A 20146-nucleotide genomic window follows, 5' to 3' on the forward strand; every position below is an offset into this window, starting at 1 on the left:
ACAAATCCCAGATCACAATTTTTTTTTAATTATAATATTAAATGAGAAAAAAACAATCCATAGGATATGTGAATTTTGGGTGAAGATGGTTCAGTAATCAGAATATCCATCCTTTTGGCTCATGTACAGTGTAAGTTAATGGTAGGCATTGGTAAGTTATTACAAACCACCCTTTATTCATTGAGAAAAAAACTAGCTGGGGTTAAATTACTGTATAGATGCATATTCATGATTATTTATTTATTTATTTTGTAATGCTCAATTATTGCAAAAGTATTTATTTTTGTCACTTAATGTTTAAATTCCAGGGCAATACTGTACAAATCTATGGTGGAGTATGTTCTTATATAAATGAAGAGCAATAATATAAACAGTAGGAGGTAATGTGCAGGTGCACTTTAACCCTCTATGCTTCTTCTATATTCAAGAAAGACATTAGATTACAGCAGAGCAGACATTATTGCTGATTTAAGCCCAGCAGCTATTTTTCTTACTGCTTTCCTCCAGGCTGCAAGTGAACAGTGCATAATGGCACATTACTAATAATCTAGTGAGTGCTTTTAAGCAGCTATGTAATTTAGTGCTATATAGCAAATCAACCTGTAATTTAGTTATCAAGATAATTGCTATTCTGGCATTATTCCAAAGGCTAGAAACCACTGCTCTGTTGTTCAACTGGTTGCAAGTACCATCAAATATTTGAGATTTCCCCTTGGGTATCATTTAAAAATGTTTTTCTTGGCACACATACATTTTACACAGTTTTATTGCATGCGTTTAAAAATGGTTTCCATAGAAAGATTGAGACACTGATAATGGGATTTTATGTTGCTAATAGAGTAACACTTCTGCTAATCAGAACATGTTTTTCTTATTGCACACAAATGGCCAGGGAAATACAGATATGACTAAATAAGAGAAATGAACAGGGATATGTGTTCATGTGCAGCCAGTGACGGAACTACCACCATAGAGACCCATGCAGTCGCTATTGGGCCAAGGACAGGGGGCTGGGGAGCGGGTCAGGAGCAGGTCAGGAGCAGGGCTGAGGTACTCCACTCTTCCCACACCCCGCGCCAGGCCAGCAGAGCACAGTGCCTCCACCCCCTGCACACCGAGCGGCAGCACCGCCTCCACCCCCCGCATACCGAGTCCCGCAGCAGAGCTCAGTAGCGGCAGTACTGCCTCTGCACACCGAGCCCGACCAGTTGAAGTCAGCGGTGGCAGCACCTGCAAGGGCAGCAGCAGAGAAGTCAACTAAGAGTGAGAAGGTAAGTAAGGCAAGTTAAGATAGGTGTAACACCTCATTCATCACCCTCTAAACTAAACAAGCAGTTAAACCATGCAGGGTGGGGGCAATGTAAGATTAATTTATAAGTATAATTGGCATTCAGCTTTAAGAATACTTTCAGGGCTAGTTCACATCACAAGTAGTGGGTTGCGGGCCAATTTGGTGCCGGAACGCACTAGATCGCATCCTGGCTGGCTCCCTGCGTTCAGGGATGGGGCGTGGTGGTGCATTGAAGTCAATGGCACCGCAGCTACACCCCCCTGGCTGCAGTGCAATTGCCAGAACCCAAACGCGTAGCACATCAATGCCTGTGTTCCGGCCCGGAGCGGTCAGAAGAAATGCATGCACTATTTTTTCTGACCGGAACGCAGGCATTGATGTGCCATGCATTTGGGTGTGGGCAACCACGCCCCCTCCCACCCCTGAATGCATGGAGGCGGCCAGGATGCGATCTAGTGTGTTCCAGCACCAAAGCAGACCGGAAACGCACTGCTTCTGGTGTGAACTAGCCCTTAGAATGACTCCAGATGGGAATCTCTCCTACAGCTTTTGAATTTTAAGAACTCTATTGAGATTCTCAACGTTGTGCCAGGTTAAATTTCCTAGTGGATGCTGTGAAACACTGTCTGTAGCATGCAGGGCCGGCGCTACTGTGGTGCCCCAGTGAATGCACCTCCACCCATCACTGCTTCCTGCTCCCCTTCTACACCGCTTGCCTCCCCCCCCAAATAGCACACAAGCCCAGCCGGGAGAAGTCAGCAGTGGCAGCACCTCATGGTTTAGGCAGGGGGGCCCATACTAAATTTTGCTATGGGGTCCTGGGATTTCTAGTTACGCTCCTGTGTGCAGGGAAATGACCTTGATTTAAACTTGACTATGTTTTCTAGCAATCAAAATGTATTTAATAATAATTCTAATATTTAAAAAATACCCTGTGACAAACCTAAGCGTATGATATTAAATTTATGTTGAATTTGTATTATATGAAATTAGTGCCAGCCACAGTTAACTATGTGCACCCATTACCATCATAAATCATACTCGTCCAAATGGTATTGGTGCCAATACCGAGTATTTGGTTGAGTACTCGTACTCGCCCAAATGCTCCGATACCGGAGCTTGCAGTGCCCCAAGGGAACATGGAGCAGGCTTCCGGGCCAGTCAGGAAGCCGGGCGGCGGGTAATGAACCTGACGAAGCCCCATGTGGGAGGGGTGAAACGCATCAACCAGTTTGACAGGCTTTAATAATCATCTGGAGACCGTAAAAGAAATGGAGAGAAATGCTCACATGTTGAGTGCAACATTCAAAACTTGTGGATCCCCTTTTGATTGAAACTTTGATCTTTAAAGTTCAGACAAAAACCATGTCCTGACACAGACAGGCAATGGTGGTAATGCTGGGGCGAAGGGTGAGCTTGATCCTCAGGAGTCCTATCTGCGTTGCAGGGCGGCTTCATGCATAGGAGACACTGACCGTTCTCCACATCGAGGGGGGGTTGTTGGGGGTACGTGAAAAGGCAGAGATAGGGTTGCAACCCGGATTCACCCGGACAGTCCGATTTTGAAATCTTGTTTCCGTTTTTCAAGTCAGCTGAGCCCCGGACACAAGATGTCAGAAGTTCAGGCGGATCGGGCAGCCAGCCCCGGGGTCCTACTGCTGAGGCGCACTGTGTTGGAGGCTGGGAGCTGACATGTGCGATCTGTGGTGGAGCTCCTCACAGTAAGTTCTCCTGTTCTGTGATCATTTTCTTTCTGTCAGAGAACTGCTTCCTGTTGGAGGTTAAGGGGGAGTATTTGTATTCCTTTGTTTGTGCCCTCATCATTTGTCATGTGTTACAATATCCCCTCCCGTCCCAGTGGAGCTGGGGGGGGGGGGGTGGGGAGAGGGAAGGAAGGTTTTTATTATTAAGGGAAAACAAAATCCAAACCCACATGGCCCTGTGTGAAAAAGTGTTTGCCCCCCACCCCCCTCTGTTAAAACATAACTTACCTCTGGTTTATCACACCTGAGTTCAATTTCTCTAGCCACACCCAGGCCTGATTACTGCCACACCTGTTCGCAATCAAGAAATCACTTACATAAGACTTGACTGACAAAGTGAAGTAGACCAAAAGATCCTCAAAAGCTACACATCATGTCGAGATCCAAAGAAATCCAGGAACAAAGCACTTTTTCACACAGGGCCATGTGGGTTTGGATTTTGTTTTCCCTTAATAATAAAAAAGCTTCTTTTAAAAACTGCATGTTGTGTTTACTTGTGTTATCTTTGACTAATATTTAAATTTGTTTGATGATCTGAAACATTAAAGTGTGACAAACGTGCAAAACAATGAAAAATCATATATATATATATAATGTGTGTGTGTGTAAGGGCTTGTTCACACCAATTGCAGTGCGTCCCAGAGCGGTAGCTGCTGGAACGCACCGCAATTGCTCACAAAACTTCCCCCTGTGTTCTGGAAGTCAATGTGGCTAACACAATACTCTGCTTTCCAGTGAGGTGCCACTACACTATTTTTGCCAAGTGCACCACCGCACAGCACTTTTAAGGGCTTGTTCACACCAACTGCGGTGCATTCCAGACCGGTAGATGCTGGAATGCACAGCAAGCGCACACTAAACTCCCCCCTTCGTTCTGGGGCAGGAGGGGGCACAGTGAAATCAGACGGGTGGCAAAACATTGCCTGCGTTCCGGCTCAGTGTGAACACACAAAAATGCAGCATGTTAGCTGAATGTCTGCATTATCTGGAAGTGCTGGCGGTTGTAAGCTGCAGAGAATCAGCAATGGATCATGGAAGAGAAAAGTTTAACACCGGGGGGCAGGGGGGTACTGTGAACTCTGTGAGTGTTAATAAATATCTGGAAGAATTATACTTACATTTATTTTCTTTAATACATGAAACATAAAAATATATCTCTTGTCTCTCTCTCCTGGCTATCTCTCCTTGCTTCTCCTATATTCTCCCCCCAAAAATTGCCATGCGACGCTATAGTGTTTGGGTTTCGCATGAAGAAAAGGTGGCAACCCTAGCCTGAGAGGGCAGCGGTGAGTATAGCCCTGGAAACTAAAGTCTTTTCAGCAGTGGAGGTGGGGTGAGAGAGAGGAGTGAGCAGGTGATTATCAAAGGCCAGTGATACTCTCCATGAGAGAGGGAGAAGTGGCAGCTCAGTTCGGCTTGTCAGCCGCATGCGAGCATAGGTCTGCCCGCGGTGCGGCGGGTTGTGGAAGCAGCGGTGTTCAGCTGTCTCAGAGGGAGAGTGACAGTGGCGTCTGAGGTGCAAAATAAGAATAAAACTCACAATGAGGCAGTGTGCGGACCTTTCTTTAATGGCAACGCGCTTCAAAGAGTTGCTCTTCTTTTTCAAGCCATGGTAGGGGAGAGGTGATATTGCGGGGAATTTTTAAATGGTTGCAGGGGGGGTGGAGTTTTGATAAATGGGCGTTCCTATGATGGAGGAATGCCATGATGGACATGTCAGGAGGTGTGAGAAAGGGATATGTGGTGAAGAAATAGGAATGTTTGGAACCAACATATACCAGTGGTAGATGGATTACTGAGAAAGGTGTATTGACTGGCATAGGTCATGGGAGGAGCTTAGTATATGTCCTCCCGTGACCCTAAAGAGAACTATGTGTTTTAGCATGCCTTAAAGTGTATCACAACCCAAAAGCAAACATTTATTTATCGCAGCTTACCAATTCTTAGATGTCATGGCTTTATTAGCTTTGGGGGGGGTTCTTTATTTTCACCTAATGATTTGGCTAATAATTAGGGTTGCACAGATACCAAGTACAGTACTCGGTACAAGTATGAGTACATGTACCGATACTTTTGAGCTCCAAGACTACAGTAGAGAAAAATTCACAAATTAGGAGGCAGCTGTCATTTGTAAGGATCACACGGAGCTCCTGGGATTTGTACATCTCTGTTTTAATGTACAATTTTGTTTTTATAAATAAAAGGATGCACAGATACCAGTTTTGCGAGTACGAGAACTGGTACTTGCCGAGTACTTACGAGTACTGATACATTTTTGTTTATTGTCATGTGGCAGTTTTTCTAAAACAATACAGACTAATGATTTCAGGACAGTGGTGGAGTGCCAGAGCCAGGTCGCAGCTGCAACCACTGCAACCCTGGTAGTTCTCATGAAAATGCCAAGTATCGGCACTGGTACTCGAAAAGTATCTGTGCAACCCTACTAATAATCTTTATCAGACCAAGCTGTTGCACAAAAGTGGCAGTTAGAGGGTTGAGACAAACCATTTAACGCTCACTGGGATTCTTACAACTGTCAGCTTTTATTGATTTCATAATTTTTTTTATCTCAAATGAAATAAAAACCTGTTGCTATAAGTGATTAAAAAGTGTTATCTGGAGTTCAGATTTAATTTGTTATTCAAGTCCATCTAAATATGCTAGTGCACTAACTTAACACTACCGTCCCCACAGGGTGGCAATGCTTCTGTTCAAGGGTGGCTCTGTTGCTCCTCCATAGAGTGAAGTCTCCCTAAGACAGGAAATGTGTTACTGGCTGGATCACCAGATGAAAATAAAGTGAAAAAGCCTACAAAAAATAAATAAAATGAATGCAGCCACAACATGTGATGATTTGTAAGCCGGAATATATTACATTTTTTTTGGGTTTAGATACCCTTTAAGTCCTCTTAAAACTTGATCAAGGAGGGCCTTGATTGTGGTGGCTATTAATGGAGGCCTGGCATTGTGAGTATTTTTAAAAGCGGGCATGGTAACTAAAGTGTCTCTAATCTCATTTTGAAAATCTGGTAACCTTACAATATATTCTACACAGATTTGTTGTTGTGCAGCCACTCTTTCTCATCAGCATGTCATAGCTGGGTAGGACATGAACCAGGAAATACAAGCCAAATTACCATCATGCAATGGGAACTTTCGCTGCTCTGCTTCTGTTTGACTTGCAAGGAGTGGGAACAGTCGCAGTTTATGCTGGAAAGAACTTTCTATAATTTTAACAGTATTTCCTCATTTTAAAAAAAAGTGTATTTTAATAAAAAAATAAATTCAACTGATTTAATCTGCATTTAACAGCTTGGTTCATGTAGAGAAAATTATACAAAACATTATCAGTCACTAAAAACAGTTTATCAAGGTCAAAAACTGTTATATTATAGTACGTTATATAATCATTTTTACACCTAAGAAACTAAATATTTCCATTTAAGAGCCACATGGTGTTCCATATCACCTGATTCATCCCACAGTGGTGTGGGTGGTTTTTCTACCATACCACACCAAATAAAAATTTCAAAAGGATTATTTTTTAAGTTTGTAATTTATATATGATGTTGTTGGCAGGGTTTAATCTGCTCACTGTAGGTTTTGTGGGTGACACAGAATTGTATTTATGATAGGACAAAGTTGAAACAACATTAAAAAATTTACATTAGGTTGAATGAACAAAAAACATTGGTTGTGCTCTAACATTTATTTAATAATAATTTGCTATCTATGCTTACGTCATACATCACTGTAATCCCGAAACCCGAAAAGGACCACTTGGAATGTTCCAATTACCGACCAATTGCTCTCCTAAACTCAGAGTTAAAAAAAAATTTCCAAATTGCTAGCAACACGCCTGAGCCCCCTCATTCCATCTTTGATACACGGAGATCAAGTCGGATTCGTTACAGGCAGACAATCCGGAGACAATACAAGACATACAATAGACCTTATTGAAATTCTTACCTCTACAGACACGGAATCTCTGATACTTACTCTAGATGCCGAGAAGGCATTCGACCGTCTTAGTTGGTCATTCCTATTCTCTACTTTGGAACACATGGGGATACAGGGTCCTTTCTTGGACGCTATCACTAATCTATACTCAACTCCGTCCGCAGCCATCAAACTTCCCTTAGCACTATCTGTTTGCTTCCCTATACATAATGGCACCCGTCAGGGATGCCCTTTATCCCCCCTGCTATTTATTCCCCAGACATCTCAGGTGTACAAGTTAGAGATCAGACTTTTAAACTCTCACTTTTTGCAGATGACATTCTATTGACACTGACAAAATCCCTTATTTCTCTACCTAACCTACACAGGGAATTGGCCACCTATTCGTCCATTTCGGGGTATACACTTAACCTGACTAAATCCGAGGCAATGGCAATTCATATTCTACAGGAAACACTGTCTTTATTACAGTCTTCCTTCGAGTATAAATGGAAAGTGGATAAATTGAAATATTTAGGTATTTATCTTACCCCCCGTGTGATCTCTCTATATAAGACTAATTTTACCTCACTATACCGGGAAATTAGAGAACTCCTTCGGAAATGGAGCAAAGTCAATTGCTTTTCAGCTAATGTTAATGTTATTGCTGACTTAAATGTATTTTTTCTTTTTGTGTACATACTAAAACTTGAATAAAAATGTAAATCATAATAATAATTTGCTCCAATCATTTTGTAAGGTCTTGGCTGTAGGTTACAGAAAATGATTTATACCACTGCAAATCCATATTCTCCAAACTCTGCTTTGGACAGCCTTATAAAACTAATTGGCTCTAGATAATTGAAACCACAAATCTAGATTGATTAGCAGATAAAACTCAATTTACAAAGATAAGGATAACATAGGATAAGGATCCTTAAGGTGCCCATACACCGTACAATTATCTGCAGATTTTCTGTGGTCAGATGGAAAAAGTGCAACAGATTGGCCCAGGTGGAGATTACTCCATCCACACAGTTAAGTGTAGATGGAGGAATCTGTTGCACCTTTTCCACCTGACCACAGAAAATCTGCAGATAATTGTAAGGTGTATGGCCAGATTTATTTTAGAAAAAAAAAGACTGTTATTTTGAACAGATTTGAAAATGATAGTGGAAAATAAAGATCCTTATCCTTGTGGGAAGCTTTGTGAATTAAGCTTCAAATCTTTTGCTGCTTCATGTCCCTAACTAGATGAATTAGGCTGAGCTGTGGCATGACATTTAGATACGTCAGTTTTATTGTTTTCTCAAGTATTATTAAGACTCCTGTTTTAACATGAAACCCTGATTTGTGTCATAAATGTGATGAAACAGCCCATGAAGTGGCAACAGGATCGATGCGTCACTTGTAAATTCCCCAAACCCAGTCATTAGGTTCAGTTGCACTCCTCCTCCAGTGCTTGTCTTTATTTGTAACCAATGCATTAGTGAAGCCAGTAGAAACAAAATAATTTAATTTTTTTTTCGATATTATGTTCACATAATTCATAAGTTATAATGATGTAAAAAACATTTAAGCTGTAAGTAATAGAGAGCCATCCTTCAACAGTCCAGACGTTGATGAAGAATATTCCCTTCGAAAAAATATATATACTTAGCAAGAGAAATTACCATGGTTATCTATAATTAATTAAAAGTGTAGCCAAAAATATATTATTTAGAATTATTACCAGGGATAAAACTAAAATTGTAGTAGTTTTATATTTTCTTTTTATATCCTCTTATGGAGAAAATATTTTCCTTCAATTACACAATACAGTTATTAATTCACAACACTTAACACAAGTACACTCTGCTCACATAACCTATCTATACATTACACTCTTCTTATTCTACTATGCAGTTCATGCAGAATATGCCAGTTACTTGGGAGTAATAGAAGAAATTCATACAAATGAACAAGCTGAGCTTATGTAATACAGGAGAAATTATGACTTACCTCTTCCAGATAACTGACAGTAGCCATAAAAGTTATGAAATGCGATCATGAATATTAGTGGAATCATAGTAAGCTATTGATGCTGCACAGTCTGCTGCTTCTCTTGCACAAAGTCAGGTTGTTTATGTTTTTAAAGTATAAGTCGTTCCACTTCAGAATTTTTTTTCCCTTGGAGGAAGGTCAAGTTTGGCTACAATTTTAAAACACTAGCTCAGCATCCCATCCAAACATCCATATCCTTATGCAGATTTTAGAAAAGGAGTGACAGTGCAGATGGCTGTGTATAAAACATGTTACTTGAGTGCATCAATAATAATGATAATAATAATACTAAAAATATATAATGCAGTAATGCAACATGTTTTATACATACCTATTGCATATGGGATCAACACAAAAAGCTATTTGGTGAAAAATAAAGATCCTTATCTTGGTTTAGAGTTCTCTTAAATAAGCTTATATTCTATGTTGAATTCCTTGTATGCGCAGAAAAATTATTGTTTGGATAGAAACATTTTAAATAGTTCCAACAGGCCATAGTTATGCACAGGAGAAGGCTATACATAAAAATTGGATGCACCATGTGAAAGACAAAATATAACAATTTGTGTTTATATTCACTAGTCAAGGGAAATGAGCATATTTTTTTAGTAATTCATTTGCACAAGGTCCTATATATCTGCTTATCTACAACCCCAATTGCAGAAAAGTTGGGATGATGTGTAATTGTTATGCATAGGAGAAGGCTCTACATAAAATTGGATGCATTATATGTAAGACAAAAAAAAATTATAATTAGTGCCTATATTCACTAGTCAAGGGAAATTAGCATTTTTTTTAGTAACTGATTTGCATTTCTACAACCCCAATTCCAAAAAAGTTTGAACGATGTGTAAAATCTACATAGAAACAGAATGCAATGATTTGCAAATCTCATAAACCCATATTGTATTCACAATAGAAAAAAGAAAACATATAAAATGTTACAGTGAGAAAATGTACCATTTTAAGAACAAAATAAGGTAATTTTGAAATTGATGGCAGCAACACCTCTCAAAAAAGTTGGGACAGGGCAGCAAAAAGCTGGCAAAGTACGTGGTAAGGAAGGGCTGGAAGAACATTTTGAGTAAGGAAGAGCTGGAAGAACAACTAATTGGCAAGTGGTCAGTGACATGATTGGGTATAAACAGAGCATCTTAGACAGTCAGAGTGTCTCAAAAGTAAAGATGGGCAGAGTTTCACCAATCTGTGAAAAGCTGCGTCTAAAAATTGTCACACAATATCAGAATAATGTTCCTTAATGTAAAATAGCAATGACTTTAAATATATAATCATATTCAGTACATAATATCATCAAAAGATTCTGAGAATCTGGAGAAATCTCTGTGCACAAGGGACAAAGTCAAAACGTAATAATGGATGCATGTGATCTTTGACATCACTGCATGGGCTCAGGAATACTTCCAAAAATCACTGTCTGTGAACACAGATCGCCATGTCATCCAAAAATGCAAGTGAAAGCTCCATCATGCAACAAAGAAACCCTATCTGAACATGATCCAGAAATGCTGCCATCTACTATGGGCCAAAGCTCATTTAAAACGGTCTATCGTAAAGTGGAAAAATGTTCTGTGGTCAGACAAATCGAAAATTTTACATTTCTTTTTGGCAACCATGAGCACCCCGTCCTCCGGACTCAAGAGGAGAGGGACCTTCTGACTTGTTATAAGTGCTCAGTTCAAAAGCCTGCATCTCTGATGGTATGCGGGGTGCATTAGTACATGTGGAGCTTTGACAAAAGGAAAGGCACTATCAATACCAAAAGATATAACTAGGTTTTAGAGCAGCATATGCTCCCATCCAGAGGACATATTTTTCAGTCCTTAACTGGTGCTTCACTGGCCTGCCTGCAGGCCAGACCTTTCCCCAATTGAAAATATTTGGCGCATATTGAAATTAAAAATAAGACAACATTTGTCTTCCAAAACTCCAGCAACTGGTCTCAGTTCGCAGACATTTAAACAGTGTTGTTAAAAGAAGAGAGGATACTACACATGGCCCTGTCCCAACTTTTTTGAGACGTGTTGCTGCCATCAATTTCAAAATTACTTTTTTTTTTTCGATTGTTTTTCTTTCTATTTTCTACTGTGAATAAAATATAGGTTTATGAGATTTGCAAATTATTGCATTTTGTTTTTTTGTAGATTTTACACAGTGTCCCAACTTTTTTGGAATTGGGGTTGCATTTGCTTGAGCAGGTTTGTAATGCTAGCAATGGATTCCATCAATGATTTACCATTTTGCGTGATACCCAAACACTAACATATACCTGTTATTTTTTCAGTCTAAGGCAAAGAAGCTTCTTGACAGATATATGAATACCTTGCTGTCTCTCTCTCTATACAAATATATAACTAATTATCATCAAATGGGATTCATAAATATTGCAAAGCTATGACAAAATAATAAAAGTGCACACAAGTTCATTTTATGGGTACTAATTAACAATAACAGACTCTCACGCAGTTACGTCAGCTCTTGCACCTGTATATCCCCTGATTAAATAGAGCAATTTTTTTATGGGCTTTCTTTTACAGCATGGATAGCCCTGACTTTAAAGAAGAAATCCAGCTAGACCAGACTCTGTAGCCTCTTCTGCCCCAGGCTCCAGTGGCCTAAGGACCCACAAAGTCATCCTGTCTAATGCGGGTCCAGTAGACATGAGGACACTGAGGAACATACCACAGCCAGATTGGAGGGAGAGAGAGGCGAGTGGTCACTGCTGCAGGACAGAGTATCGGGTGAATATGTCTTCTTTATTTTTGCCCCTATACCAAAACCACTGAAGTGCGGGGGTAGCCCCGCTGCAAGGGTTCATTTTTAAAAATCCCAGAGTTCTTCTTTAACATAATAAGCCATTCCCGTATTTTCACATTGTGTCTCATGAAAAGACCCACCATTTCCAAACCTTTACTTGTAGATACTGATGGATACTATCTCTTATTCAATTTCTTATTCAATCCTGGTAATATATTTCACTTCATCCTGTGAATACATTTACTTTCCAATATTAGTAGAATAACATTCTGGTAAAGCTAATCTTTTTCATTTTATTTAATAGATTCTCAGGTTTACAATGTTTTGCCCTCACATACTGTATGCTTTTTTAAATACTTTCTTGGTATAGCCCCTTTTACTTAATCTTCATTTTTTGCCTTATTCTCAAAATCTGCTTTCTCCAAACTGTTTTTCTCGATTCTTAGGTGCTGGCCAACTGGTAGTCCATGTAAGACATGTTTAGGATGATGACGATCAGCTCCTAATATATTATTACTTGCTGTTTCCTTTTAAAACAATTTTGTTGTCAAACATTATTCCTCATTGTCTGCTGTGGTCAAATCCGAGAATGTTATACTTTTTTGCTGTAATAAAAAGTTATCACCAAATTTATGTCATGATCATTTAGTTTACCTATAAACTCGTATAATAATAACTTTGTATCTGTTCAGATCAGCATGACATCAATAAAACAATACTACAAAATTCACATATTCCCTGAATTTATTAACAGAAAATATCCAGTTTTCCCACCACCCCAATTATAGGTTTGTGTAAAATGGTGCACAAGTGGTACCCATTGTAGCATCCTGAACCTGGGTGTGGTTGGTTTTGCCAAACAGAAAAAAAATTATTATGAGTAAGAATGCATTTTGATTACTTTAGTAGAAAGCCACTATGTGCCTTTCTCCTTTAAGTCATGCTGATCCAAATACTCTCCCACCACTTCTAGTTCCTTGCCATGAGGGATACTAGAGTAGAGGGCTTCTTTGTCCAATCCCACCAAAAAAAAACCTATCTGGGATCCAAACACCCCCTTGCTCTATTAAGTCCAATCCCACTATGTAACTATAAGTCTCCAGTATGTTTAATAAAGCTCGGAAGGCTTGTGACCATGGGGTTAAATTGTTTATTAATATTCTGGATATTCTGTTAAAATGATTGGCCATATGGCAGGGATTTTTTAGGTCTTAATTTAGGGAGGGCATAAAAGGAGGGGGCATTTCAACTTTCGAATGGCTGTCTTTTACGTCTTCCTATTATTCCATCCTGAAATGCTCTACCGCCATTCATTTTTTTTATACCACAAGGGACTTTTTAGCAATTTAAGGCACATCTGTTCATACACTATATTACCAAAAGTATTGGGACACCCCTCCAAATCATTGGATTCAGGTGTTCCGTGAAAAGTCCTTGCTACTAAATATTCCACGGTCAACTGTTAGCGGTATTATAACAAAGTGGAAGCAATTGGGAACAACAGCAACTCAGCCACGAAGTGGTAGGCCACGTAAATTGACAAAGCAGGGTCAGCGTATGCTGAAGTGCACAGTGCGCAGAAGCCGTCCACTATCTGCAGAGTCAATAGCTACAGACCTCCAAACTTCAGGTGGCCTTCAGATTGGTACAACAACAGTGCGTAGAGAGCTTCATGGAATGACGGGGGCCGCTACTATATACGGTGCCAGTGTTAATGTCTGCATATGTTACAAGCGGCAACTGCCACCCATTCAAATGAATGATCGGTTGACAGATGCATGTACACGCCTGCACACCGCATGTAATCATATGTGAAAGGATTACATGTAGTTAGGTATCTATCACTATCAGTGGTTACACAATTGTTTATCCAGGGATAGTGATTGTTTTTGTAACTGCATGTAATCATATAACATACCATTACATGCGGTGTGCAGGCGTGTACATGCAGCGGCTGTCACCCGATCATTAACTTGAATGGGTGACAGTTGCTGCATGAATATAGTGAATTTTTATAACGGTCCATTAAATCCACATTTTAACACTTGTGACTCATTTTGATTTCAATATCCTCATTATTCTGTAGTGTCTCTAGTGCCTTACTCTATTGTGGTGTTAAATTATGTTTCTTTGACCCACAATTCCTCATCTCTTCAATATCTCTTTTTACATTTTGTGCATAGAAGTCCAAACTGGAGATTATGGATAAATCATCATTCTTTTAAATCCATCTTCCTCTTATGCATCCTGCAATAACCCTATTCCCCCAAATATGCCAATATTTTAATTTCTGTTGTTCATCTTCCCCTTTACTGTTCCACATGTATGTTTTTTTAATTTTGCTAGTCCAATTTACTGTATCTCTATACAAATTATTTCCACAACATCTATTTTATATTTTTTTCATAAAGTTAGCAGATGTGTAATGATAAATTTCACAAAATCCAAGTCTGCTGTGCTTTGCTGAGCTCATGGGCAAATCTCTACATAGATTTAGACCAGTTTTGTGTTATTGATATTTAAACATCTACAGAAATGATCTGTAAGAGTAAGCTAAATTAAATGTTTTTTTTTTTTCTTTCATTGTTGTAGTACACTTAACAATTTATCTTACAGCTGATATTCTTTAGAGTTTTGAGTCATGCAGCCTGCTACACCAATCTTCAATATTATGCAGGTAAAATATAATTTTTTTACCCCATTATCCACAACAGAACAGCTGCAGGCACAGAATTTCTAAGATTCTTTATTGCTACACCCAGAGCCGGTGCTAGCTCCTTTGGCGCCCGAGGCAAGAACAGAAAATTGTGCCCCCCAACAGAGATGTTATGTCACCCGACACCACACACGCACGGCGTCATGCATCCCGCTCTATGGATGGCAGTGTGCATGCGCAGAATGCAATTGTGGCCAAATCCAAAATAGCATAAAAATCTGTTTTGTTTGACGAAACTAATGAAATTTTTTTTAGTTTCCGTTTATTTAGTCTGAAACAAATTGTATGTCTTTGCACATGTCTAGTGTTGGTGGGCTTCGGGGGAAATATCAGGGGGTCTAAACAGTCCCCTGACATTTCCCTTTTGAAATAGAAAAAGAGACTGAGGACACATACTGGCAGGGAAGAGCAGTGGGGATCCGAGGAGAAGCTGGAGCCTGTGCCACTCCTCTTCTCCCTGCCGAACTGTGGCTGTATTGGTTGCCTGGTGCCCCTGTTGACAATGGCGCCCTGTACCTGCTATGGCAACAGGGGCAAGGAGGCACAGCCAGGCCAGCCCTGCCTACGCCTCCCCCTCTCAGCTGCGCCTGAGGCGAGTGCCTCACTCGCCCCATGGTAGCTACAGCCCTAGCTACACCCAGAAATATTATATTATGCTAACATCTACAGAGACCATGTCATGTTCTGAAATTACACATCCGACATCCGCTATACTTTACCTGTCTCTTTGTATCACTTTTTTGCAGGTTTGTCAGGATCTTTGGGTCTGTTGATTCTGGTCAGCACGGGGATAACTGTAGTTTGAAATGTCCTATTCCTTATATGCTCCTAGAAACTTTGTGAACCTCTAGGTTGGATGTTTGTGTTTGGATTTTGCTTTGGATGAGGCTGAATGTGTCCTAGAGCCTTCAGGTTTGACATACAGTATGTCATATGATATGAGGTTGTCTCTTGACTTTAACCCCTTCCCTTGTAGGTCCATCAATCACTGAAAACACTAAACTGATGAGTGTTAAAAGCTTTTAAAAACGTAATCTATAGCCAATTTTAGGCATTGTAAATTTTTCCGATTTCGCGATCACACGCAATTTTAAAGCTTGACATGTTTATTGTCTATTTACCTGACGTGACCCCGTCTTTTATATTTTACCAAAAAATTGGGTAATAATAAATGTTTCCTAACATAAAAAAGGAAAAACTGTTTCTTTTTTCAAAATTGTTATAGATCATAGATCTATGCTAGATCATAGCATAGATCTGCTTCATCAGCTTCTCTCAAGCTTCTAAAGCCGGAGAGTGACAGCAAAATGCGGAAGTGATGTAATATACATCACTTCCTGCATTCTGACTCCAGAGAGGAGATCCAAGAGAGAGATTGTGTGCTGCTCTCCCAATCCCCTGTCATAGAGCCGTTGTGCCGTTACCGGGCACATCGGAGCTCAGGACCAGCGCTGCGGAGAGGGGGCACCAGCCGCAACCTCATACAAGCGATCTGGCAGCTCTATAGCTGCTGGACCGCTTGTATGTAAACAGGCATCGTTGCCTGTTTTATATTTTGACAGTTTTCCCGCTTGTGTGCACCGTGCGGCGTGCACAAGTGGGCAGGTCTAACAGGCTGTCTTTAAACACCCTGTTACATTCAAGAAGCTCCTGGCCAGCCATTGTAATTAAAGCAGTTGAACAGATGTAACAAACAAATTTAAATGGTGTATTTACCAGATCAAAAGGGAGCAAAAAGGATGAATTCATTGTTAGCGTTTGCATACGTTTTAAATTGGACCTATTAGTAACTTTGCATGAACTATTTATTAATATGTCACAACAGAAAGCAACCTTATAATAATTACTTAACATGACCTACAGTATATAAAGCAAAAACGACATGTTTCCTTTACCGTGTATAACGCCCTCTGTAAAATAGAGAATTACTTTATAATACCTTACTAAGCAAGCTTGGTTTGGCAAAAATTAAACACAATATTTATAATGTATCATCTATCATGTGTAGACCTTTGCCCATAATAACAGCTCAACAACCGCAATAAAAACAAACATGTTAACAAATTGTAAGTTTGTAACTACTAACAAAATATAATTTACCACATAGCTTACCAAAAACATGCTGAAAAATATATGACATCAGGAAATATGCTCACCAAGATCACTTGGCTGTATTAACAAGTTGAGGATTATGGAAGCGGCCAAAGCTAATTTTTTTTTCTGAAAATTGTAAAATGCAGTTTAGATGTATCCCAGTATGCATCAATTAGCTTATGGATGGCATGCTCCACACTATAGCATTTTTGTGCCTGCACCTTTCAGATGAGTAGTGTTTGAGTATGTATCTGCCTGGTGTTTAGCTTTTTATATGCTCATTTTAAGTGCTTATATCTGCTTGTGTCCCCTGGCATCTAGCATTGTTAGTTACCTGTTATCTAATGGCTTTATGCTGTGCGGGGCCCAACACATTGTTTTTTCAGTGTGCCACCAATAATGGAGCGGCATTCATGTTGCTCCTGTAAGAATCAGGATTTTTTTTAACTTCTGAGATCAATCTATTTAAAACTAAGCAAAACCTTTCCATTTCTTGCCCAGCAAGCAAAGTATGGAAGAAATCAACTACTCTCCACCACAATGAAAGAAAATGCATAAATAAGTCAGAATAGTAAACCACAGCGGCATCTGCAAATCTCAAGGTGTTTACCAAAATACAACAGCATGTCTTGTACAGAACAAAAAGAACTTGTTCAAGCAAACTAGAGACATTAGTGTATATGGAAACGCTAACAACAAGCCTCTCTTATTTGCTCTTTAAAATATACTATTGACAGCATTTTGTTATATCAGTTTGATACTTGCAATAAAAAAAACCTGTTGATACTGCCAAAAATTAAATGACCTCTTACATTTCTCTGTACTGTGCCCGTCCTAACCTAAAATCACAAGCCGTATTTTTAGTCCTGCCCAACTTTCCTCTGTGGACTACAAAACATTCAGTTCTATGTCATGCAGAGGAGGAGAGCAATAGGTGCTCCTCCATAAATTCAGTACAATGAGTGAGCATTGTCATTCTAGAACAACAAGTGCGTTTGACAGGATTGCCAGGTGAAATTAGAGTAAAAACATGAAAAAAGGAAAAATGCATGAACCATATCTAAGGACTTGTAAAATGTAATCTATTGCATTTATGTTTTTGGGTTTAGATGCGTATTTTTAATGCTCTGTAATGTTTAAGCAGAAAAATGAAGGCTTTTATAGCCCAGAATGTGAGTTTTTGGTTCAAACTAGTAAAGGTCACTTTGCCACTAATCCTGGTAATCCAAACACAGCAGGAGATTAAACATAAAAAGTGAGTTAATATTTTCCAGCAATCAAAGCAAGGTCGATCATGGAATTATGAAAGCAAACAACAACCTTCAAGTAGTAGCAAAATCTTCAGATTAACTACTAAATAGGCTAAACTACATCTCCAAGCTGAACTGAACAATAATGCCATGCACTTCTGTATGGGGATAGAGCAGCAGTAAGCATTTTGATATTTTAAATGGACATGTTTTATTTTTGAAATAACACCAGAATAGTACTTGACAAGGGAGTGTCTGACATTAGTAAATTAACTACTGTTACTGTAGGCACAAGTATCAATAAGTCTTAAGGCCTTTTCGATTAGTATTAAGCTCAGGTTATATCGTTTTTCCAGTGTCAATACATTCTTCTGGGGTTCAAAGAGCCAAGAAAAGTGTCCTAAAACATTAATTGCCTGCTCTAATACTAATCTTTAGTGGCCTGCTTCTAGCACAATATATTATACGTTTGCTGGTACTCCAGAGTTCACACAATCCCACGTATTAGAGGTTCTGCAAAGTTTGAGATGCAACAAAGCATTTTTCTGCAACAATTATTACAAATTTGCCTGCTGAAGTTCTGCTGCTGAAACAGGGATCCGAGGAGAAGCTGGAGCCTGTGCCACTCCTCTTCTCCCTGCCGAACTGTGGCTGTATTGGTTGCCTGGTGCCCCTGTTGACAATGGCGCCCTGTACCTGCTATGGCAACAGGGGCAAGGAGGCACAGCCAGGCCAGCCCTGCCTACGCCTCCCCCTCTCAGCTGCGCCTGAGGCGAGTGCCTCACTCGCCCCATGGTAGCTACAGCCCTAGCTACACCCAGAAATATTATATTATGCTAACATCTACAGAGACCATGTCATGTTCTGAAATTACACATCCGACATCCGCTATACTTTACCTGTCTCTTTGTATCACTTTTTTGCAGGTTTGTCAGGATCTTTGGGTCTGTTGATTCTGGTCAGCACGGGGATAACTGTAGTTTGAAATGTCCTATTCCTTATATGCTCCTAGAAACTTTGTGAACCTCTAGGTTGGATGTTTGTGTTTGGATTTTGCTTTGGATGAGGCTGAATGTGTCCTAGAGCCTTCAGGTTTGACATACAGTATGTCATATGATATGAGGTTGTCTCTTGACTTTAACCCCTTCCCTTGTAGGTCCATCAATCACTGAAAACACTAAACTGATGAGTGTTAAAAGCTTTTAAAAACGTAATCTATAGCCAATTTTAGGCATTGTAAATTTTTCCGATTTCGCGATCACACGCAATTTTAAAGCTTGACATGTTTATTGTCTATTTACCTGACGTGACCCCGTCTTTTATATTTTACCAAAAAATTGGGTAATAATAAATGTTTCCTAACATAAAAAAGGAAAAACTGTTTCTTTTTTCAAAATTGTTATAGATCATAGATCTATGCTAGATCATAGCATAGATCTGCTTCATCAGCTTCTCTCAAGCTTCTAAAGCCGGAGAGTGACAGCAAAATGCGGAAGTGATGTAATATACATCACTTCCTGCATTCTGACTCCAGAGAGGAGATCCAAGAGAGAGATTGTGTGCTGCTCTCCCAATCCCCTGTCATAGAGCCGTTGTGCCGTTACCGGGCACATCGGAGCTCAGGACCAGCGCTGCGGAGAGGGGGCACCAGCCGCAACCTCATACAAGCGATCTGGCAGCTCTATAGCTGCTGGACCGCTTGTATGTAAACAGGCATCGTTGCCTGTTTTATATTTTGACAGTTTTCCCGCTTGTGTGCACCGTGCGGCGTGCACAAGTGGGCAGGTCTAACAGGCTGTCTTTAAACACCCTGTTACATTCAAGAAGCTCCTGGCCAGCCATTGTAATTAAAGCAGTTGAACAGATGTAACAAACAAATTTAAATGGTGTATTTACCAGATCAAAAGGGAGCAAAAAGGATGAATTCATTGTTAGCGTTTGCATACGTTTTAAATTGGACCTATTAGTAACTTTGCATGAACTATTTATTAATATGTCACAACAGAAAGCAACCTTATAATAATTACTTAACATGACCTACAGTATATAAAGCAAAAACGACATGTTTCCTTTACCGTGTATAACGCCCTCTGTAAAATAGAGAATTACTTTATAATACCTTACTAAGCAAGCTTGGTTTGGCAAAAATTAAACACAATATTTATAATGTATCATCTATCATGTGTAGACCTTTGCCCATAATAACAGCTCAACAACCGCAATAAAAACAAACATGTTAACAAATTGTAAGTTTGTAACTACTAACAAAATATAA

General features: G+C 39.7%; 1 protein-coding gene across 1 annotated transcript in view; it reads right to left on the bottom strand.

Moving 5' to 3' along the window:
- Window positions 1–20146, bottom strand: part of LOC108796348 (cartilage oligomeric matrix protein-like) — a 90010-nt gene that overhangs the window by 59221 nt on the left and 10643 nt on the right. The window contains exon 7 of the mRNA XM_018567810.1: window positions 966–1230. Coding sequence (XP_018423312.1) covers window positions 966–1230 — 265 coding nt within the window. The remainder of the gene's footprint in view (window positions 1–965; window positions 1231–20146) is intronic.

Source organism: Nanorana parkeri, unplaced genomic scaffold (genome assembly GCF_000935625.1).
Source record: "Nanorana parkeri isolate BGI_ZX_2015 unplaced genomic scaffold, ASM93562v1 scaffold1097, whole genome shotgun sequence".
In the NCBI taxonomy this organism is placed as follows: domain Eukaryota; kingdom Metazoa; phylum Chordata; class Amphibia; order Anura; family Dicroglossidae; genus Nanorana; species Nanorana parkeri.